Source organism: Argentina silus, assembly GCF_951799395.1.
Source record: "Argentina silus genome assembly, chromosome: 11".
NCBI classification, from domain to species: domain Eukaryota; kingdom Metazoa; phylum Chordata; class Actinopteri; order Argentiniformes; family Argentinidae; genus Argentina; species Argentina silus.
Window position 1 is genome coordinate 3515733 of NC_139665.1, and position 24573 is coordinate 3540305.

The 24573-nt window shown below is 47.4% G+C and overlaps 1 protein-coding gene across 3 annotated transcripts in view; it reads right to left on the bottom strand.

The window, feature by feature from the left end:
- The window catches only part of LOC310812413 (nck-associated protein 5-like), a 110335-nt gene that overhangs the window by 56612 nt on the left and 29150 nt on the right, over positions 1–24573 (bottom strand). For all 3 annotated transcript variants that reach the window (XR_014554520.1, XM_083680957.1, XM_083680956.1), the window contains exon 3: positions 8172–8235. Coding sequence is in view for 2 of the 3 variants with exons in the window: in XM_083680957.1 (XP_083537083.1) it covers positions 8172–8235 (64 nt within the window). In the remaining variant the exon portion in view is untranslated. The remainder of the gene's footprint in view (positions 1–8171; positions 8236–24573) is intronic.

The following is a 24573-nucleotide window of genomic DNA, read 5'->3' on the forward strand; positions in this document are numbered from 1 at the left end:
CGTCGCTTTGGATAAAGGCGTCTGCTAAATGCCATAAATGTAAATAAATGTAAATTATCTTTCACAGAGACGTCTGACCTTGACTGATTCCGGTATAGACAACCGAGTAGTAAGGGTTATCCTTTCTTTATGTCTTTTACGACAGTTTTATGACTTTTCGATTAGAAGCCAATCCATGACCGTCCATAGTCTTAGACCAGTACAGTGGATGTGTCACCGCAGACAGAACTACTGTATGTACACAGCCATGAAGTCCTAACTAGTACATCTGCTCCACAGAAGCAAGTCTACCTCTAGCCTCCTGACACACTGCGGTGCGGTGTGGAGGTCAGTGAGAGTCTAATTGGAAACTGTTTATTTGTATTACACATTTGAATAGGCATTGATATAACCTGAGCCAGACATGCATCATGTTTTTTTTTTAAATATCAATTTAGTTCAATAGTTAAGAGAGAAATGAGTCCAGCCTTGGGAAGCTGTCCCACAGACTGCAATAAATGAATTGACCTAAATGGCTACTGTTCATAAAGCAAAGCTTAATTAACTTTGTATGCTATCACTTTTCTTTCTCAATATCAGAAAAGGTGAGATAAAGACGTTTACTTATAGATCTGGAGTCTGTACAACCAACCGGAGCTTTCACGACTGGTTACTAAGGGATTTAGAGCAAATCATTTCACAGACAAACACTACAGCTCCATCTAGTGGTGAAATTAACAACATCTTCTGGAGCGTCAAGCATAAGTAAACATTCAATAAAATCAAGTACGATAGCACAAATCCAGGCCTTAGCTATGTATGACATATTTCCACCTCCATTTATGCTGAGGCCTCTGTCATCAGGACTTACTCTGCTTTGATCTATATAAAAGAAAGACCAAACAAAACAAACATAAAGGAAAATTAAACATGCAACACAAGTCCAACAAACAATCTTTCACTCTCTGACTTGGCAGAAATTCCTCCGAACAGCGAACTTTAATTCTGTCAAGCAGTTGCACAGACCACATTAAACCCAAGTCACCACTAAAACCAGCCCTGGTCTTCAAGATGGCCATAAATCCAGGGCTACTATGTGGAGCTGCTTTTACGCTCCAGGGAGGCTCTCCATCAGCCATAATGGCTGCTGTAAATCTACCACTACGGAAACATAAACCGTCACAGCCCGGTGCCAAGAGCTGGACCTGCAACTGGACCAGAACCAAACTAACTCCTTCCACTCTGGCTTAAGGCCTGGCGAGATGGAGCAATAGCTGAACATGAGCTGAACCAACAAATCCACAAAAACACATCCTTTAAAAATAAAAAAAAATAAGAGTGAATTCACCAGTCAGACAGGTGTTATCATATGTCTGTGCTATAGATGAGGTGTCACGATACCTGACAAAAAAAGATGTCTACCTATGATACCAATGTAATCATATTTACCCCATTGAACATGCATATGAATGGTTATATGATTGCACATCAAAGGCATGCCAATATATTGTGCAACCACCAATCTATTATAATTATAAGTTATAACCTGAGGTAGCGTGTTTATGTGAAAATAGCCTCTAAAAACCTCTCTATAAAAGTCCAAGTGTTTTCCCTCCCCAGACATGGTAAGTGGAAATGACATTGTTCAATGATTTGGCATAGACTCATTGAATAAGAACAGGGCCTTTGTCCCTGATTTTCGTTAACCACATCCCCCTAACAAACACCCCAGGCCCAAACCCATGTAATAAATGGCTACATCTGCAGACTAAGCCATGCCAAGATCTTCAATAACAACATACTTTTACAACATACATTAAAAGCAATCTATTGCTTTTGTTCAATTCATAATTTCAGCTATTTAACTAGGCCTGGGGGCTGTTAAATCTAATGTTACGATATATTTATGTTTCCAGAAAGCCTACCAACATTACACTATTTCACAGCTAAAGTATTTACAGTTTTCAGACTTTATATGCTTGTGGCATTTGAATTTGCAGAGTGATAGCAAGCCTTCTAATTGAAAGCATATTCTCATGTGCTAACACCAAATACCACATATTTAGCAGTGGCTTGAGGAGAATCAATATTTTCAAGGAGACAGTTAGCTTAATAAAAGGGGAAACATGTCACGCAATCAACTTTGCTTTACGTTCTGAAAGAACATTCCCATAAATGTTTCCAGTGACTAAAAAGGAATACTCCTCTGAGTCTGATTGGCTGCTGTGGGTTGTGTGCATGAGAGATGCACTGCCCCCTTTCTCCTGTAGATGGCTATCTCCTCCTAAGGAAACCTGACTGTCACAGCCACCACAGAGCTCATGACTGTATTGATGTAGACCCACCTTTGAGAAAATGAAAGTAGTCGGTCAAATTAAGTGCTTTGCTGTTATGCTGGCCCACTAAAGTTTATAGTGTAGCTTTGCCCACAGATTATGAGTAGTGTACTGTATTATGCCAGGATTAACCTTGACTTGATTGGGATTTAACATGCCAAAACTGGTCAAGGCACTGTAGAGAAGCAAGCTATTTCATCATGCTGCTGTGTAATGTTCTGTGTTGACATGGGTTAGTCTAATGTAGAACATGGGAGTTCTTGTCTTAAAATGCAAGACTAAAGCACATGAGTCACACTGTAAATAGATTCTAAGACATTATAAGTATATTTATAAACACAGAACCATAATTCAAAATCAATACAAAAATGTCAGTTTTACATGGCATGTATTGCTCTATGCTGCTGTTGTAACACAGTTGCAAGGTAGTCCACACAACGCGTTTCTACCACGACTGTGTAATTCAACAGCATTGTGTTGTCATTATTCATGCGAGCCAGCCCTCTCTGTGGTGAATTACTATGCCACTCTAACCCCCTGATACCGTTCCATGATCTACAGAGGATTTTAAATTAATTAGAGACTGCCGTCTCCCAAGGTTGTGTTGAGCCTACAATGCTGAGAGTCTTTGACAAAAGGGAAGCCGCAGTGCAATGTTATCAGAGAAAGTGGATGTGTGTGCGTGTGTGTGTGTGTGTGTGTGGGGGGGTGTGTGGGTGTGTGCGTGTGTGCGTGTGTGCGTGTGTGCGTGTGTGCGTGTGGGTGTGTGGGTGTGTGCGTGTGTGCGTGTGTGCGCGTGTGTGTGTGTGTGTGTGTGTGTGTGTGTGTGAGAGAGAGAAAAAGGGGGGTGCTCACTCAATAATCTCTTCATTACACATTAAACCTCAGTAGGAGCTCTTGCTGAATCAAAAGGGCCTGGAGCATATCTTTGGCCCGCTGCAACACAAACATCAGGGACACAATGCACAGCACGGGTCCCTCATTCATACATAAAACATGGTGCTGTATTGACGAGAGGTTGGAGTCTGCTGAAAGTTGAACAAGGGGATTTGTCTCACTGGCATAATGTACACATTGTTGGTAATTAATGTGACTTTCAGCTCTTCTTTGCTACATTACAAGAAGACATTTACATTTGCGTTGCATAGATGTTCTGAGCTAATATTTCCAGGCCGGAACTTCAAAGGGAATTCAATAGATCCAAAGTTTGCGACTTCAATAGATACAAAGTTGACATCAATTATTTATTGGTGGTACAATGTCCCTTGGCTAAGATGACTTATCTTCAAAAATAGGGTAGAAACCAAAGGGCATGTTTATTCACTAGCATCATTGGCTCGTGTCCCTGGGGTGTGCATAAATTCAATTACCATGGTGTGCCACTATTACATTAGAGTGTGCTATTGCTCTCACCTAGCTACTGCGGGTATTGCACAGACCCATGGATATGTTAAGGTCCATTTATCATTGCCAAGGGACCCCCCCCCCCCAACAATCACAGGGATTTTAGGGACACCCCCCAACAGCCCTGTGCACATGTGCTCCAGAGACAGGGTGAGGGGTCTGTGTGGAGATGCGATTTAGGCCTGGCTGTCATCCACTCATCACCCTGTGAATGTGAGCGGCGCTGCCTGCGACCCTGTCCCCTGCCCACGGCTGATAAGCCCAATCTATAGAGACAGCACCTGAGTCCCTCAGTCCCCCAATCCCCAGTCCTCAGTCCCCAGCCCTCAGTGGTGTCAAAGATCCTCCACACAGCTGTCAGACACCCGCTGACGGTGCCTCCGCAGGGCACCTGAGCATGGTCCAGGATCTCCCATTGCAGCTCCCCGCATTACTCACTCACTTCTCAGAGAGGAGACAGTCCCTGGTTCTCACAGAGAGGAGACAGTCCCTGGTTCTCACAGAGAGGAGACAGTCCCTGGTTCTCACAGAGAGGAGACAGTCCCTGGTTCTCACAGAGAGGAGACAGTCCCTGGTTCTCACAGAGAGCTTACAGACCTGGCATGCTCCATCTTGGCTTCCTGGTCCGTGTTATCCCTGTCTCAGACTCAGATCAGTGATGCTTCTCTCGCTGCATGTTCTACATGAGTTACACTGCTACATGTGAGTGCTTTGGCGTAAATCACACCATCATGTAGGATGTGAGGCTGATGCAAAAACGATTCAATCATCAGTCATTTATGGTTCGTTCAAGTGTGAACCAATCAAGCACAGCAATCAATGTACACACGAAAGATAAATAAAACAGTGTGTGTGTGCGTGTGAGTGTGTGTGTGTGTGTGTGTGTGTGTCTGTGTGTGTCTGTGTGTGTGTGTGTGTGATTATTTGATGTGTGTTAGTGTGTGTTAGTGTGTGTGTGTATCTGTGTGTGTATGTGTGTGTGTGTGTGTGTGTGTGTGTGTGTGTGTGTGTGTGTGTGTGTGTGTGTGTGTGTGTGTGTGTGTGTGTGTGTGTGTGTGTGTGTGTGTGCTACAAAGCACTATATGCCTATCAAGCTCCGATACCATGGTGTGGCCACGAAAGCAAAGAAAAACAAAGGCAGTTTCACACAAAACGGCAGCGTTTATTTTCCCACGTTGTTTAGACAGCCGCTTCCAGTGGTCATAATCTGGTGCTGCATTTTAAATGGCCTTTTAATGGACTAGCCAGCGCCACAGAGCCTTTACAAGCCCACATTTGGACTGACAGGAAACCCAGCATCCTGCCGGAGTCCTGCTTAGATCCTGCTTCAGAGAGAGAGAGAGAGAGAGAGAGAGAGAGAGAGAGAGAGGAAGAGAGAGAGAGAGAGAGAGAGAGAGAGCCAGTCATTTAGCAGCCCTGCCCTAACACTCCTCTTCTCCAGGCTGGACTGTGAAGAATTCCAGGGGAAAACCTCCAGCAGTAGCTGGGACTGAAAGAGAGGTTTGACTCGGGAGACAGGGCACACTTGTTGGAGAGACTAGGCCTGTGTCTGAGGCCCTCAGAGTGCAAACACGGCCAGCGCTCGGTATCAAATACCTTCAGGGGGATCCAGTGTTTTTCTTGTCGGCTGTTGGATGTTAAGTCTGGGTTGGGCTGGGCAAACACGCCGCTCGCGGGGCCTAACATAATGTTTAGGGAGTAAACAGGACATTGACAGCCCCACAAGTTTTGGTTATACCAACACCTCCCTACAGCCAATAGTCAATACCGACAGAGTTAGTTGTACGATACAACACAGCGACAACCACTGACAGCACCTTCAACGGCGTTTGGTATCTGACCCCACATCACATGAAACTTCACAAATTAATATTCTTTTATAACAACCAACAGTCCAGACAAACGGATAAAGCAAAGCAGAATGGTGCAGAACTCTACGGGTCATGACATTGGCAGAGGTCATGGGATTGCCAAAGTGGAACGCCCATTAAAACACACACACACACACACACACACACACACACACACAAGCTAGAGAAAACACTCTTGTTAATGCATGTATTTACATAGAGTGCTGTATTACAGCAGAGCGTGAGTATGTATACAGTCAAGCCCCGGTACTCGGGCGCCTCACACAATCAGAACAGTGCGTTTAGCATTATTTTTGCTACACAATATAGTCAGAACGGTGTAAGGTAACGTGTCCCAGTGGAGCTAGTCAGCAGAAACACACCGGGATCTGAGGGGCATTCCTCTCCTCTCCTCCGATCAGGTTACACGGAGCCAACGCGGGCCATCGCCACAGAGGCGGCCACTGGAGGCGGGAAACCGTGGCTCGTTAAAGAGAGGCATCAGACACTCTGGAGGGTAGAAAGACGCACTCTTCAAAGTCTGCAGTGTTTAATCTGTCTCTCCGAGTCGGTCGAGTGGAAAGAGAGAGGGGGAGGGAGAGGGAGACTTTGCAGGGCAGAGTCTGTGGCAGGCAGGCGAATAGTTCAACACCGCCAGCACTTTGACAATAATTATCTCCCTGATGCAGCACCCTTTTTTATTTTTTTTTATTTCTATTAGACACCGTGCCTTCGCTCAGAAGCATCCCTGGCATGTGCGAGAGGGGACTCTGGGAGGGATAATCCCAATTTCAAATGGAGCTCAGAAACAACCACCCCCCCCTCCACCCATTCCCCCGCTTCTCCCCTCACCCTCCTCCTGTCTGGCACAGATAAGTCATCCCTCACCCCCTCCTCACACATACACACACAACACACATAACACATACACACACACACACGTACACACACACACATACACACATGCATGCATGCATCTGGGCACACACACCCCCACGCACGCACACACACACGCACGCACGCACGCACGCACGCACGCACACACCCACACATACACACACCCACACACACCCACACGCACACACCCACACACACACGCACACACACACACCCAAACACTCAAAGCATAATTAGCATGGAATCCACTTGCGTGAGTCTGAGAGGGAGCACCGAGACATCGCCTCACCGCCTAGCAGTGGCTGTTTGACGACTATACATTGAGGTACACAGAGGAGGGTTAGATCACTGAGATTAGTGTGACTATAGGAGGTGCTGACACACTGAGGTGTGTCTGTATGAGGACTCTGAGGTAGGTGTGGTCTGTATGAGGACTCTGAGGTAGGTGTGCCTGTCTGTATGAGGACTCTGAGGTAGGTGTGCCTGTCTGTATGAGGACTCTGAGGTAGGTGTGCCTGTCTGTATGAGGACTCTGAGGTAGGTGTGCCTGTCTGTATGAGGACTCTGAGGTAGGTGTGCCTGTCCGTATGAGGACTCTGAGGTAGGTGTGCCTGTCCGTATGAGGACTCTGAGGTAGGTGTGGTCCGTATGAGGACTCTGAGGTAGGTGTGGTCCGTATGAGGACTCTGAGGTAGGTGTGGTCCGTATGAGGACTCTGAGGTAGGTGTGCCTGTCTGCTGTGCTGTGAGAAGCATGTCAGGCGTGAGGCGTGAGAGCCTGCGATGTCGTAACACGTGCGCGGGACTCTCGTGTCACGGTCACGCACGGCCGGCCTGCGACCTTGACGCTTTGTGCTCCGCATTCCTCCGAGGCGCGCTGGGGGGAATCAATACAGCGCCTCCTCCGCAACACACGGCAGTCGAGTGTACAGAGGAAGGAGTCTCATCGTACTGTGTGTTTCCTATCCTGTATGTAAAACACTGTCACCTTTCTCTCCTATGGTGCATGTGCCGTTTACGCATTTGACGCAAACCGTACGTACAACGCTATGGTGATCTGCGCTTTTTTACGCTTGTATATGCATTCTGTAGCTGTCCGTTGTAAGTCAGGCTGCTCCAGTGCTGCTGCTCTGGTCGAGCTCCTTCAGGAGAGGCTATCTGGGGCTGTGCTGCTCTGCAGTGGAACAGCTGGCCTCCTCGGTTCCGGGGGCGTTACCCCAGAGGCCGTCCTCGGCCGTGGTATCTGCTCCGTCACACAGTGAAGAAAAAAAAAAAGAAAAACCCGAAAAAAAAAACCTAACTCACGCGCCCTCTCCTTCCGCACGACCGGAGAGACAGCCCTCCCTGGTTACACAAGCCCCTCCCTGGTTACACAAGCCCAATTTATACCAGCCCTGAAATCAGCTTTTCCTGACAGTACATCCATCCCATAATACCACAGCACGTCCCTTCATGCAACAGCCACCGGAGAGCAAGGCCTGCCCACCAACCCGTAATAAGTGGACTCGACCCCCCCACCCCCCCACCCCTAAGCTAAATAGATCATTCTGTAGAGAAAAGTTATGTTAAAGGGGTAGAAAGGCGGTCATTGATGTGAGTGGAGTGTTGAGATGACCTTGGGTGATGAGCTAGCAGGACCGGCATGCGTGCGCTGAGGGCCCGTGGGTTTGGGGGGCAGAATGTAGTAAGACGGAGCTCAACAGTACCATTGTTCCTTCGCTTTTGCTTCGTGCGACTTCCCTCTGCAGGCGAGCCACGGCCAGCTTCTCCCTAAACAAAAGAGAGGGGGGGGGGAGAGAGAGGGGGGAGAGAGAGGGAGGGGAGAGAGAGGGAGGGGGGAGAACAACAGAGAGTGAATAGCTGATCGTTTTTCATTGGGGCACAGTCAGGCCAATGTCCCCCCCCCTCTCTCTCTCTCTCTCTCCAGTCTCTGCTCTGAGCGTTGGTTTTTGCCAAACAGCAAGAAGCAGCAGTGTCTGCCAGGCCAGCAGTAACAGAGGGTATAGAAACAGGGGCAATGACTACACAGTCAATGAAGAGCTTGCATGCATTGCTTTGCCTCGCTAACAATGCCATACAAATACATATGACAATTGACATACATACAATGTATACACACACACACACACACACACACACACACACACAAACACACACACACACACACACACACACACACACACACTCACAAACACACACACACACACACACACACACACACACACACACACACACACAGCTCAACGGGCCAAATCACACAGTTCTATACCTCTAACCCCCATTCTCACTCGAGAACCTTCACCCTCTTAATGAGAGAGAACTTTCCACTTGTGCAGTGGCACCGATGATTACGATCTCTCCAAGCTTTTCCCAAGGTATCCCAGACTGACAGTTCCTCCAGGCCTGGCTGGTAGACTGAACCTTTCATAGCTCCATGTCTGAGAGGAGCAGAGAACACACACTCTGTGATACTGTGGTTTTCCAGCCCACCACTGGAAACACAGGTAACAACATGACATCAGTCACATCAAAATGACCTCAATAGAGGTGCATTTTTTTTCAACGTGATTACACTACTTAACTAAAAAGGACTTGAAAGTAAGGGTACTTAAAGTCATAATCCTGTGAAGTGTCTACCTCTGTCTCAAGCAGTCTCTTCAAACAATGCTGTTGTTCATAGACTTACCGAGGGAAACCCCGGTGGAGAAAGACTAGAGGTACAGTCTGCATGAATGGTGTCTCTGTCTGTCCCCCTACTGAATGAATCTGAAGCATAAACTAAAATACACTCAGAGAAGGTTCTGGTGTTTCTCATCCCCTGCTATGGGTTTCCCAAACGTAGCCAAATTGAGTTACACAGCTAAGCCTGGCACGCTGATGGAGAAATAGTGACGCATGCACGCATGCACGCACACATGCACGCACGCACACACACACACAGCAACCGCTACTTGCTTGGGCTGTGGGAAATATCATATACCTGAAACACAAAACATCACCCTCATGCCCCAGTTACAGAACCCAGTTACAAAAAAAAACTGTGTGTCCTGTGTGTCCATTCCGATTAGCCTGTGTGGACTAAGTTACTCTGAGAGAAAACGCCTGTAACCTCTCACCACATTCATTGTTTTCCTAATCAGGACTGGGCTTTTTTCTGCCTTTATTATGGCTCAGAGTCAGACTTGTAGGGGATTAAGTTTCAGGGGCACTAACGCACAGACATGTTACAGGGGCAGGGAAACTTGAGCTAACTGTGCCTGAGAAAATCATTGCCAAAAATAGAGCAATTTGACATAATGTGTAAAACATAATTATAGTAATTGGTACTTGATATTTAAGCAGCAGTCAAAACAGTGTTTCTCAGGAACATACTAAATGGTAACATTCGTATCCAATTTCTAAATAGCAAGAGCAATGCACAATCCACTGAGTAGACTATATATTCGATGCTGACATCATGTGACAACCGCATTTGAATCACTTCCAAATGAGGATGATCAAATTCAGCCAAAGCAGAAAGAGGATATACTTGGCTGTCCCTGGTTGACCATGTCTCGAGTGAACCTTGATTTGCAATCGTGTGTGCGTACAGTATGTGTGTGTTAGTGCTTATTTGTGGATGCCTGCCTGTATGGTATGCATGTGTGTGCTTTCAAGCATCGAGCAGTGTCCTGTATCCTGCCGTAGCCTTCCTCCCTCCCTCCCTCCGTCCCTCCTCCCTCCTTCATCCCTCCCTTCCTCCTCCTCCTCTCGTCACACAGTGAGGAAGCTTGTGCTAGTAAATTCCATTAGCCAATCCCAGCGGTGCACAGACAGCCCGCTGGCACCACTCTGGCCTCCAGCAGTTCCCAGTGACCTGGAATCACCTGGCAGCACCAGTGCCCAGGGTGAGCAGCTTGCCAGTGAGGGCCGGGGAGCAGCCCGACAGCGCCACGCTTCAGTTGAGCAGGCCAAACCACCTGACGCCCCACCCTACCCCTCGCCGCCCTGCCCGTTCCCACGGCCTCGCACAAGCTGCTCCTAAGAGACCCTGCTCTGCCCCCCCCCCCCCCCCCCCCGGGCCTCCTCGCAGCCCACACCCTGGGCGGGACAGGACTCAGGCAGTCGCCCATGCCACCCATCCCACCCCTAAGGCTGGAACACTACAGGGTATGGCACCACCAGACTATCTGACTCCATATGTTTCTGTTTGACAGTGATCTAGTTCTGTCTGGTACCAGCTGTCCACCCACATACAAACAGTTTATTGATCTCCTCTTCCCATTCTTTCCGATGTTATGATTCACGCACAACAAACATCAAACATCACAGCCCCTTCGAGGAGTGGCGTGTAGCGTGTGATTCACATGAGATCAACCCTGTTTCCATCGGACATTCTCCCTACGACGCAATTGTGTCAATCTTCACAGTCTAATTTTCTTTTCCGTCACAGGGAGACAACAAGCTCAGCGTTGGCGTCAGGGTGGCGGGGCGTGCAAAGGCGTGATCTGTCGTGGGAGGATCAATCACTCTCTCTGAGACGTTGTTTGCCAACCTGAGCTGACATGTCCGACCTGACTCTGAGAGGAAAGCTCCCTTTGAACTGTGTTGTGGGAGGCGGCTCACTTTGTTTTGTTTTATTGTCATCATTATTATTGTTATACGATGTGGTTTGATCCAATGTCCCTACAGTGTATGTGGTGTTTATCTTATAATGAAAGACAGCGATACACACAGAGATTCTCAAGTTTTCTTCTGTTCACTTACAGGACAATACTGCAGGATTACTCTCTGTTCCAAGTTACTGTAGACATTAATATATTGTGATCTTAACCTGGATATGATCCATTCCATGATCAGTTACCATATGATACAGTACATACATACATCCTTCTTCAACAGGGCTGGCGCATATTGTCTTTAATACACCATTCTGTTGAAAGGAAGCATAAATATCCATCCAATATTCATAATACGGGGCTTACATAAATTGCAAGCAAATTAAACATTATCTCAATCTGACTAAGCCGCAAATGTACAGAGTGGAGTGGAAGGAAGCATAAATGTTTGGATGAGACAGACTCTCCGTGCATTTGTGTATTAGTACTGGCCCCCCCCGCTGAGTTTAAACTCCACACACGCACGCACGCAGTGACAGACACGTGCAGTATGTTTGGAGAGTCGTGGCCGCGTCTGACCAACCCAGAGCAGGTCCTTCCCATCCATTATCCCCCTATCGCATGATTACGCAACACATTCCCAGATTCCAAATTTCCCTCCATGTCACCAGACAAAGAGTTTGCTCAGGCGTTTGATAAGTTATAGCATCCACCCCATCTCACAGGCAAACGCATCAATGGTCACTGCAGCCATGGCACTACAAAGCCTTTCCCCCCTGACGGGAGGGGGGGGAGAGAGAGAGAGAGAGAGAGAGAGAGAGAGAGAGAGAGAGAGAGAGAGAGAGAGAGAGAGAAAAAGAGAAAGAGAGAGAGAGAGAAAGAGAGAGAGAGAGACAGAGAGAGAGAGAGAGAAAGAGAGAGAGAGACAGAGAGAGAGAGAGAGAGAGAGAGAAAGAGAGAGAGAGAGAGAGTGAGAGAGAGAGACAGAGACACAGAGAGAGAGAGAGAGAGAGAGAGAGAGACAGCATCCAATGCCACCCACAGCTGCGGCCCGATCCAGACCTGTGCTTCACAGGAGGGCCGTGGAGAACAGCAGCTACACTGCATGTCATCACCTCACACACACACACGGAGACGGACCAGGGAGGCACAATGAGCGTTACCTCACCGCAGGCATCAATAATTGACGAGGTGTAATACGATGCGGTTTCTCTGGAATCGCACAAAGAACACTGCTGTCATCCGGGGCGTATGGGAAGAGCTCCGCAGAACACAAAGGTGGTGTTTCCAATTAGCTGAGTTGACTGTATCACCAGAAACACGTTGGCACTTTCCGTTGAGTACACGGCGGAAAGCCGAGATCGAGAGGAGTCAATGAACACAAATGAAAAGCACATGTGTGGAGTATGTCTTTGGAATTCAGCACGTCCAAGATGAAAAGGTCAAGCTGCGGCTTATCGTCTGATTCTACTGTGAATCTCCACACATTCCATATCTCTAAAAGGCGTATCTCGGGGATAAACGGGCAGTCAGTCTGTTTAGTCATATTTCAATGCCGAATGACACCTCCGATGCTACAGAGGATTTATTTCAGCAACCCGAGTCTGACTTGGCCCTAGAATGTGTTCAGTGAGCATGGATTCCCCCATACCATCTCTCTCTAAATGTTTTCTCATTCCACATGTCATGGCTGACCTCCATTGTTTCCAAGCCAAATCAGCCACAGACGCATTCCACCTTAGACGTAACACAACACTCGGAGCGAACAGATGTGCTTTGAAATGGCCTCCAATGCCGTAGTACCATCCAAACACAGTCTGTTCACACACAGGGAGGAATGGAGGGAGTGCATCACTCACAAACCCTGCAGGTGTGTAGGGATGAATCATACACACACACACACACACACACACACACACACACACACACACACACACACACACACAAACACAAACACACACAAACACAAACACACACCCACACACACACTCACCCATCCGCAAACACCCAACACACTCCCACACACACCCACACACACACAAACACAACTCAAACACACAGACTGTAGGGGCACGTTTTTTACAGCCTATATCAAACCACATTCCCAGTCAGACACTCACTTGCTCCAACACGTAATCATGTGTGTATCACTCTCCAGACTAGAAAGGTGTCTTTATCTGCACATTCCTTCCATGGAGGCAGTACGTCCATGTCACAATGTCAGGCACGTGACACTCAGAGTCATCACATGCTTTTCATTTGCTCTCCAGTCTTCACATTGAGTGCACATTGCCTACCTGGTTGAAAGCAGGGGGACCAACAGTCCTGAACTGTAAAAATGCTAACTTTCTGCTGACTCACCCAGGCTGTGCAAAAAAGGCCACCCCTGGCCAGTTTTACCTCATTGTCAACACACACGGTTTCAGAGGCCATGCAAACACTGGCCCTTTACAGCTACAGACAAACAACTCATTCCTTTACAATAGACACAAAGGTGGGGTAAACACTGGCTCTCAAGGGTCCCTGGTCTCCCTGGAGAGTGGCCCACTGCGGTTTCTATGTGAGATAGACAGACAGAGAGAGAAAGAGAGAGAGAGAGGGAGGGAGAGAGAGAGAGGGGGGGGGGGGGGGAGAGAGAGAGGTGAGCTATCCCAGCAGCTATTCTAGTTCTGGCCCCCACCGAGTCAAAGCCCCAGCAAGTGGATGAGGTCTGCTTGTTTCTCCCACAATTACACTCTGATTTATGATCTGGATAGTGGGGAGCTGAAGTTTGTTGACATTTCCAAACCCAGTCGACCTCAATAAAACCAGCTCATTCCCATCGTCATGAAGTGTGTTCCTTCGAGGGTATCCTTTGTGTCACGCAAAGAGATATAATACATAAAGGAATGTTATCACGCTAGTCAAGAGACCTGTCTGTGAAACCGCTCCTACTAGGATTATTTGGTGAGATACATTGCGAAAGTACGGAGCTGGATGCCTGGAAACGTTGGCGTTGGAGTCATTCATCATCTCATAAAACGTTTGCATGTGAAACTACTGTATGATCCACATAGACTAATGTAACAAGTCTTAAAGCTGAATCCAATTTGGGACTTTTTCCAAGAACGGTAACGTTAACAGTTTTTTATCTCTTTCAGTTAATCCATAAGTAGACAGAGTAGGAAAACATATTGCACAACATTTAAAGACTTTGAATACATAGGCAGGGGAAAAGGCCATTATATAACGATAAATAAGTGCTACTTTGCTTTTTTGCCAAGTTGATTGGCAAACAGGCAATTTGCATTTTGCAACTGGAAAACCCATTTTCACCTGGGTGAACTCCCATGGAGTAAACCCAACCATTTAACAACCACAAGAATGCCAGTCCTTAATGACATCACTTAACTGTCAGTGAGGCAGGGGAATGCTTTGTCTCCAGGCAATGCAGTAATTGGATGCCACAATGCATGGATAGCTGACACGTAAAACCCTTTTATTGGTGATAAATGGTGTCGGTGCATTAACTTTTAATGTTTATCTTGAGAGGGACATTACATTCAGAAGCCAGTTAGCCAAGAGAGAAACACGACAAGCATATCGATAGCCTATCACATTTGAAACACACAAGTTGGATAATATTATGTTAATAACCAAAATGCTGTCTATAGAAAACAAGATCATTGGGTTTTTTTGTTGTTGTAGGTCGGAAAAAACCCCGGACCAAAAGCATTTGCCAGAGACCTTTACGATGGCACATGTCCAGCAGACTAGGGCAGAAACAGGCTTATACTGGCTGTCCCTGCCTCAGAGCCCTCCAAAGACCCCGGCTGTTTTTAGAGTTCCCACGTGCTGTTCTTAGGGAAGATAAATGCCTCGCAGGCTCGGGGAGGAATGCATTCAAAGCATTTCTTAATTGATGCGAGTGGCCAGCAGCAGTGTGTCTCCAAACAGAGCCGGGGTGAGAGGGCAGCCTCGGAACTTGCACGTTCGCATCATTACGCTTCCGCTGGACGCGCCGGCTGTCCCCCCCAACAGGCCCGGGTGAAGGAACCTCGGGGTGGATGGTGGAGACAGTGGTGGAGAAGCCTCTTTGGGAGTCGGGTCCCCCTCCGAAATGAAAATAGTCTGGCTGTCAATGAAGGGGGAAATGCTCTCATGCTGAGGCCCACTGAGCCAGCCATTGAAGAGAGGGACATTCCACAGTAATTCAGTTTGACCTGAACCAAATACGCTACCAGGGGTCACTGAATACAGAGCAGCACATACAGGGAGAGAGAGAGAGAGAGAGAGAGAGAGAGAGAGAGAGAGAGAGAGAGAGAGAGAGAGGAGAGAGAGAGAGAGAGAGGAGAGAGAGAGAGAGAGAGGGAGAGGAGAGGAGAGGAGAGGAGAGGGGGAGGACAGGGAAGAGGGAAAAGAGAGAAGGGAAGATGTAGAATAGGCAAGAGAGAAGTAAACATACAAACAACAAACAAACACACACATGCATGCAGTGCCACTACATGTTGCGTTCTATCTCATCTATTTCTACACTACAGCATTGCATACTGTAAGGCTCGTATCAACGGCATCCTTGGGACTTGGATTCACTGTTGGATTACATGAAAAGTAGCTGGCAGAGCGAGTAAGCTGATCTGATATGTTGTACTACTGTACATGAACAGTACCATTACCACTGGTAATGTAACGCACTGACAGCCTGACTGGCAACCCAACATCCCAGTTCACATCCACTAAACATTCACTTTTCATATTCAGATCATTCCAGTTCACAGTATTATGGAGATTACCATATCGACTATAGGACAGAGTTGAAATTCATGCCAACAGAATGATTACTTTTCTGATCCATAATACATTTGCACCATTAAATGCGCATTAGACTGGTTCAATATAGGTCACCGACTGTACTGACAAATGCAATGCAAGATGACATTTTATTTTTAAACATATATAGATTAACATCAAACGTGGAAAAGATAATATCCGTTTTTAATGTCTTCATTCAGGCATTATGGGGGACACAGAATTACAGTTTGAATTCCATAAAAATATAATCCCTCTACTTCCCAATCCTCTTAATCTAATCCCCAGGTAGGTTTCACAGGCTGCTGGCCTCAAACTCGGCAGTAGCAAAACATCTGCCTTGAGTGAACACTTTCACTGGCCACAACATTCCCCATACTGCCAGTAAACTACCGTAGCAGTCCGTGCCTCAGGGCCAGCTCAGACAGCCTGCAACTTCAGCACTACTCAACAATTAGTCGTAAGTATATCGTAATGAAAATCAGTGAGTAAAAACTAGAACGTCAGTGAAGAGTATCACGTTGCAACGCAACAGTGGATGTAAATCACACCGGAGTCGACAACAGCATGACATTCTGCTCAAATGGAAAAAAATAAATGACAATCTCCCATGCTGTCATATTTATGGTCTTCCTCAGCGACTGGATGTTTACAGTGATCATTTCTGAGACAGAAATAGGAGCTGTCACTCATTCAGCTTGAGTGGCAGGAGGTTGTGTTGGTGTGTACAGTACAGTAGCTCTCTTTCTCCCTGCAGTGACTGGTATGTGTGTGTGTGTGGGGGGGGGGGGGGGGAGGGGGGGGGGATGCCCCCAGCCCTCTTCTGCTTCTGACATACTGTATGGATCCCTCCCTTCTCAGCAGACATGGGGAGCAAGGAGCCCCCACTACAGCACAATGGAGCTGCCCATATCCAAGACAACACTCTCCCAAGCAAGGGGAAAACACAATAGCATATAGCATAGCATAGCTCACCACTGCCATTTCCAGGGAGGATTATAGAGGGCTGGATGGGGGAAATACTAATCTTAATCGGGCTAAGAGGGGGCGGGGGGGGGACTGCATTCCAGCACACACAAATCTCCGAGGCTTGTTTTACCTCTCCTTGAACGATTGGGCCACATTCCCTCTGTTATCAATCAGAATTAAAGCCGCTTACAGGCCAGCCCCGTGCCGTTGCCACTAGCAACAGGGCACACAATTGTTTTCCTTCGCTGCCCTGACTAATAAAAGGAGCCTGCAGATCAGGCTAATCTCCTGAACCCGAGAGAGAAGACATGTACACTACTGTAGACCAGCTGGAGAAAGGTAGCCCCCGGCAACCTGACCCCAATCTAAAAGAGACACACAACTAGTCACAGGTTATGGTTATACAAACTAATTACTCCTGAGCAGCCAGGGAACCCTGCACTCAACTTTACACTTTCAGCTCGTGGCAACTACAGTGACCGGAGAGAAGAAGAGAAAAAAAAGACAATTGAAATAACACTGGGAGGAGCATACAGACACAGATACTATCATCACCATTACAAATGAATCCCAAAAAACACAAACAACACTGTCCTGAAGCACAGAAGGGTATAGAGTATGGAAACCCTACAGTGACTGTAGATGTCCTCAGAGATAGAGAGAATAGAGAGGGAGGAGAGAGAGCAGCGGTGTTGTGAAGCCCTGCCTGCGTGTCCTTACCCTGCTCGAGGTGCTGCATCCTGGTGCTGTGTCTTCAGATGACACACATGGTAATCCTGCACGCTTCCACAGCAGCTGCCAGCCACAGATCCCCGAGATGATAAAGTTTACATCCACAATGCAGCCCTGCGCTTGTGTGCCTCTGACAGAGAAGCTTACGATCCACCTCCCTTTCCCCACTCTCTCTCTCTCTCTCTCTCTGTCCCTCCCTCTCTCTCTCTCTCTCTCTCTCTCTGTCCCTCCCTCTCTCTCTGTCTCTCTCTCTCTCTACAATCCCTGCCTCTCACCGTGTGCTTCTTTTACACTCTCTCTCTCTCTCTCTCTCTCTCTCTGTCTCTCTGACTACATGCATTCTACCTTCCTGTGCCGTTTCTCTCTCCTCCTCCTCCTCCTCCTCCTCTCTCGCTCTCACAACATACACTCTCCCTCAACGCTGTGTGTTTCTCTCTCCCTGTCCTCTCTCTCTCTCTCTCTCTCTCTCTCTCCCTCTCTCTCTGCCTGTCCTTCTCTCTCTCTCTCTCTCTCTCTCTCTCTCTCTCCCTCTCTCTCTGCCTGTCCTTCTCTCTCTCTCTCTCTCTCTCTCACTCACATTACGCACACTCTGTGTCTCTCTCTTTGCTGTCTCGCACTCTCTCTCTCTCTCTCTCTCTCTCTCTCTCTCTCTCTCTCTCTCTCTCTCTCTCTCTCTCTCTCTCTCTCTCTCTCTCTCTCTCTCTCTCTCTCTCTGTCCCTCCTCCCCCTGTGCCTCAGCGCTGTTCTCCTGCTAAGGCTGTGGGACGTTTAACATGTGTTCAGGCTGCTGGCTCTGAAGGTGCCACTTTCCTTTGGGGAGTGTGTGTGTGTGTGTGTGTGTGTGTGTGTGTGTGTGTGTGTGTGTGTGTGTGTGTGTGTGTGCTGGGGTGTGTGTGTGTGTGTGTGTTGGGGTGTGTGTGTGTATGTGTGTGTGTGTGTGTGTGTGTGTGTGTGTGTGTGTGTGTGTGTGTGTGTGTGTATGTGTGTGTTGTACTGGGGTGTGTGTGTGTGTGTGGGGGGGGGGGGGGGGTGAGGGGAGGGGACAGGAGGGGGGAGGGGTGACAGCAGTGGGGAGTGTGGGGGGGTCAACTCTTCACTGCGCGGACGTGAGCGGGTGAGCAGCACTCGGCTTGTGATGTTCCTGTGACTGAGCTCTTTTCAGGGTGAGGGAGAGAGAGAGAGAGAGAGAGAGAGAGAAAGAGAGATGGGGGCCCGGGACAACTGACTGGGCTCCAGCCCATCTGCCGCAATCACAATCAGTCTCAGCTGAATGGCTGTGACAAACCGGAGCCCGGAGCTCCGATCAGGACGCCTGCGAGGCCAGAGGAGGGGGAAGGGACACCCCTCTATTGTCTCCTCCCCAAAAGGGCCACTGTGAAAGGGGGGGGGGGGGGGGGGGGGAAGGGGGGGCGCTGGGGTGAAGGGGGAATTAAAGGGGTCCTGGCGACAGCAGTCTTAGTTAAAAAGGGGAAAAGAAAGGAGAGCCGATCTCCCAGCCTACCCAATCACAACCACTTTGCCCCACATTCACTGTCACTAATGTACCTAAATTAACAATTACACTAATCACAGGAGCAATTTGTAGCCTGCGGCCAAAGGGGACGGAGTTGGTGCCTCCTGGCTGATTCTGGAGACGAAGGACAGGAGTTGGGGGTACAGACCAGTGAGAACTTGCGAGATCCGGAGGCAGCATGTTTAGAGGACACAACGTCAGCTGGAAATATTGGCATCATACAGAGAGGATCATAAAATGTTGTCCTGTCAAGTCCCCGCGTGGTTTCATTATCAGATATGCGGCTCCCATTGAAATTGAAAACGCTATTAATCATATATAAAGCTCATAAAGATTCACGGCGTGTGATAACTTTGAATTGGACTGAAAGATCACGCACCGAGCGACTTGCATTTCTCATAAGTGCAGCTGTCTCGTCATAAAATTTGAATACATGAAAAGCCTAATTTGGTTTTCAGAGCAGGTGGCCGCCAATTAGCTCCCATTGTCCCGTTTGGATAAAAAAAGATAAATGGCCGAAGAAGTCAACAGTAACAGATACATATGGGGCATAATCATGAAATATTGAAGAGAAGTCCTTTTCTAATTTGATCAGTTGCAAGCAGCCAACAGTGAGCGATGGCCATGTCTATTGGTCCACGAATGGCCGTCAAACACAGACATCAGCAGGTTTGGGTGGGACAGGAACAATTCAGCTCAGTGGCTCTACCACAGCCCTCTCCTCCAATCACAAAAGGCTATGTTTGTTTGTTTTGTTTTCCACCACATGAACATTGTAATTAGAGACCAACAGGTCCAGGGGTGAGTTTGTGTTTCATGTGTGTGTGTGTGTGTGTGTGTGTGTGTGTGTGTGTGTGTGTGTGTGTGCGTGCGTGTGTGTGTGTGTGTGTGTGCGTGCGTGCGTGCGTGTGTGTTTGGGTGGGTGTGTGTGTGTGTGTGTGTGCGTGCGTGCGTGCGTGCGTGGGTGGGTGGGTGTGTGTGTGTGTGTGTGTGTGTGTGTGTGTGTGTGTGTGTGTGTGTGTGTGTATGTGTGTGTGTGTGTGTGTGTGTGTGTGTGTGTGTGTGTGTGTGTGTGTGTGTGTGGATGGGTGGGTGTGTGTATGTGTGTGTGTGTGTGTGTGTGTGCGTGTGTGTGTGTGTGTGTGTGTGTGTGTGTGTGTGTGTGTGTGTGTGTGGATGGGTGGGTGTGGGTGGGTGTGGGGGGGGCACTGCACTGGTGAGTGATCTGCAGAACTCATTAAGGGCCTGCTTATTGCACTGCCAGGGGTGTCAGTGACAGATTCCACTGTTTGGAAACACATGGGCGCCCACACAACCGGCTAGCTCCACACAGACACCGGTTAACATTCCATAGAGAGGTTGGGGATTGGGTGGTGGTGGTGGTGGTGGTGGTGGGGGGTGGGGTCGATACGGACCGGCCGTGTGTTGAGTAGTGGGTGGTGGTGGGGTGGAGGGGGTGGGGTCGATACGGACCGGCCGTGTGTTGAGTAGTAGGTAGTGGTGGGGTGGAGGGGGTGGGGTCGATACGGGCCGGCCGTGTGTTGAGTAGTGGGTGGTGGTGGGGTGGAGGGGGAGATGAGCTCCTCCTTGGGAAAGCCACAATCCCAACCATCAGGCACACTCTCCCTGACAGTAATCCTCCCAGGCTTTAGCACAGATGACTGGACACAGGCTGACATGCGTCACTTGAGCACATTACTTGACCAGTTAATTCTGCCGTCAAGGTGTGTGTTCCTAGACAGCCACTAATCAGGAGCCTGAATCACAGAACACGAGGCGGCTTCAGGGGGCCGTGTTCTGGCTCAGACAGAATTCCCAAACATTGCTATTTATATGTCAGACACTGATTGATGTACGGTGGAGTCTAGATATGGTTTGGAACCACATCAGAAGTAAAGTGTTTTGAGTTAATATTTCACTCGCAAAAAAAACAATCATTTCCTTGTCAACAGACGGCCCACCTTGGGGGGTTTTCATGTCGAGACAAGAAGTGGAAATGCCATACTATAGACAGTGTGTTTGTTTACCCAACACAAGACCCCCCTCTCTGGCTCTGCTCTAGACAGCGCTCAGACTATGCAAATCATGTGATCAGTCACGTAGGAATGGCTCCACCACAGACTCAAGCAATCATTTAACCCTTGTGGGGCAAGATGGAGTGTGTAATATGATGTGTGTGATCATGCACCTCTGTCATGTTTCATTTAGCAAGGAAATTGGGGTAGTATGATATGGGGGGTAGTATGATATGGGGGGTAGCAGGTCCAGGATGCCATCCCAAGCCAGCCACAGTTACTCAAGATGACACCAATGATTACAATGCTGGCACAACATGAACCACAAACGTACACTTACACCCCCCCCCCCACACACACACACACACACACGCATACACACACACGCGCACACACACACACACACACACACACACACACACACACACACACACACACACACACACACACACACACAAATACAGCAATAATACTCATTAGCAACACTTGCATTCAACATATTCTTTATGAGAGAGGGAAGAGTGGTTAGGGACAGCAGTCTGGTCCCATGCTGGAGGTGAATAGCACAGATGCAGTCACTGTGACTTCCAGCAGCTTTGTGCCAAACCCGCATGGCCTGTATCTATCCACACATCCGAACACAAGGATGTTTTCCAAATACTTAAAAGCAATCCTATCAGTCAAAACAACTGCAGGCTTTGGAGAACACACCCGTAACACCCTCCCTCCCTGCTCGCTTATCTGGATAACCACTCGTTCAATGAACAATGAAAAAGATCTCAGCGAGTGAAAACACACATATGCACGGCATTACCCGACACCTCTAAAACGTCAGAGCTATTCACGTACCCCAGAAATAGACAAACAGTTCAGAGCTATTATAAGTTGTCTGAATCTGTTGCTATTTTTAGAACGGCAAGCATGAGGCTTACTGACGCAAAGCCTACTGGTGTAAAATCTGTACCAGTAGTCATGTGTATAGTAATTACACATTGAGAAGCTCTCCCTCTCTTGAACATGTGATTATCCATGAGAATTCACATGACACGTCACTGAACACAGATCAGCTCGACTGCACAACAGAGGTCTCTATTACTGAACACCGTATCTACAGTATCTGTAATCATCGTGCCTTGCCTCAACGCTGACTGCTTCTCCAGTGTTGCGTAAGAAACAAACAGCAGGCTGTCTTTTCTCTTGTATGTTTACCAAAGTACTTTAACCCATTGATATCAAGTAGCACGATGCCTCTTGCTAAAAGACATAATATGATACTGCATTAAGGTGTTGTAGAGGGGCACTTAGCTATGCCTGACCTTGAGAGTATCATAAAGAGACATGAATGGGCCGCAAGGACAGCCCTCAAATGCTGTGGGTAGTGATGGGTGGGGGAGAGGGAGAAGGGGCCAAGTGTTTCAATCTTAAGTGCTCTCATCCTAACTGTGCATAAGACCACAGAGACACCGCGCGTTAGGAAGTGACCTTGAGAACGTATCAATAAAAAGCTTCATTAACCTATTCGATTAACCTCTTCTTCTCATAAGCTCCATAAAACTGATGCATGTATTTAGCAGGCCTGGGGATGTGGATAAATCAGGGGTAGCCCAATGGAGGTTACTGTACAGTGGTCCCAGTCTTAGACAGGGCTGCTGGGCCAGACTGAGTTAGTGAGCCTTCCATGGAAAGATTGTGTTCTGTGCTGGCAGGCATGGATGACTTGTGTTATGGGTTAACAACTGTGTCATGCCCAGAGGTGGAAAGAATATAGAAAAAACCTACACAAATAGACGTACTGTTACTTAAGGGAATATTTACTTTGGTAGAAGTCAAAGTTCTAGTACATGAAACTACTTAAGTAAGAGTACAAAGGTAGCTCATGAAAGAGTACTTAAGTAAAAGTACATTTCAGTTACTTGTTTTGGTAAAAAGAAACCCAGTAAATATATTTACTCCTAAACGTGCTCAGAGAGGTATAATTCCCACCCGCCCTCAACAACAGGGGATGCAGATCAAGTGCACCTCAGTGATGACTCAGGTCAAGGCAAGCAGAGAGCCAATGGGAGAGAGCAGAAAGCAAGGTGTCTGAACATTTTTGTGCTCAGAAACGATTGTCGAAAATAAAATAGCGAAGTACTACACTGTACTTTATTCAAAAGGTAAAGGTAATGCCACTCAATATAAAAAAAGTAACAAATACTTGCAAAATCTACTTAATTACAATAACAAAAAAGTTGTAATTTCTTACTTTCCACCTCTCATGCCTTAACTATTTGATCCAAGTATTTCATAATCAACTCCATGGACAGGTTGTACAGTAGACCAACAAGATGCCAAACAGTTCACTCAACTGATCCTTACACTAATAACATATGGAACACATAAAGGTTTTCACTTGATTTTTCCACAACTGCTCTTTGTTCACAATGAACACTTGATGAAGTAAGCCATTTTTATTAGGACACACATGGTAGAAATTAACAGGACATAACCACTGATTACTACAGTAGGGGAGAAAAAACGAATCTGGACAAATCCCACCAAATACTAAATTCACGTGATGAGTTTTTATGAGGGAAAAAGAGCCCCTGTCTGAGATTTATATATCAATAGAGAGCCTCAGCTCTGTGAAATATTTTGGATTACTGCTTATGAAGAACTCTTGGGGGAAACTGACCTCTAATCGATGGATTAGCCTAAATCCCTCACTCAAGAGGGCACATAAATATACTATTGAACGTATTAGGTCTCTGAGGGGCTTAGCATTATCAAATTATAGCATTAGACTGGTCAACTTATCCAATTAAAGTTGTAAAACGCATGGCCTTCACCCATGCGCGACGCCAGATCCTTGGGCGTTGGAGCACTGGGAGCCCCAGCCCTATCCTCCCCATCATCTGGAGAACGAGGCGGGCCGCATACTTCCACAGAGGATTACACTCTTTCATCTCCTGAGACCGCCGGCAGCACAGAAGCGTCTTTAAGGCTAGATATGCCTTGTAGTAACATCAGTGAGCCACACAGTCATAAGCTATGCCCCAGCCCAGCCCCTCCATCCACATAGAAACACAAGCAGAACAAAGCCCTCCTCTATCAGCTTAATATAATCACCACAGTAAACGGACACACACACACGCACACACACACACACACACACACACACACACACACACACACACACACACATAAACACTTTTGATAATACAGCAAACTATTAGCTACCTGTTTGATGATCATAGAGCCGAAGTCATTGGGGCTTCATTGGAGCTGCCATTTGGTGAAGAGCAGGATTTATTGCCAAAATCATTTTTAAAGGAAAGAGTAAATGTATCATGGATGAATCCTATTGCAAGCTCAACTTTTACGCATGATTGTTCTCAACCTCCCACCGTAAGTAAACCCATGACCTTATCCTGAACAAGCGAGGACACACAGAGAACAATGAAGAGCAGCCACAGAATAGCACTTAAATAGTACTTATTTGAAATAGTTGAAT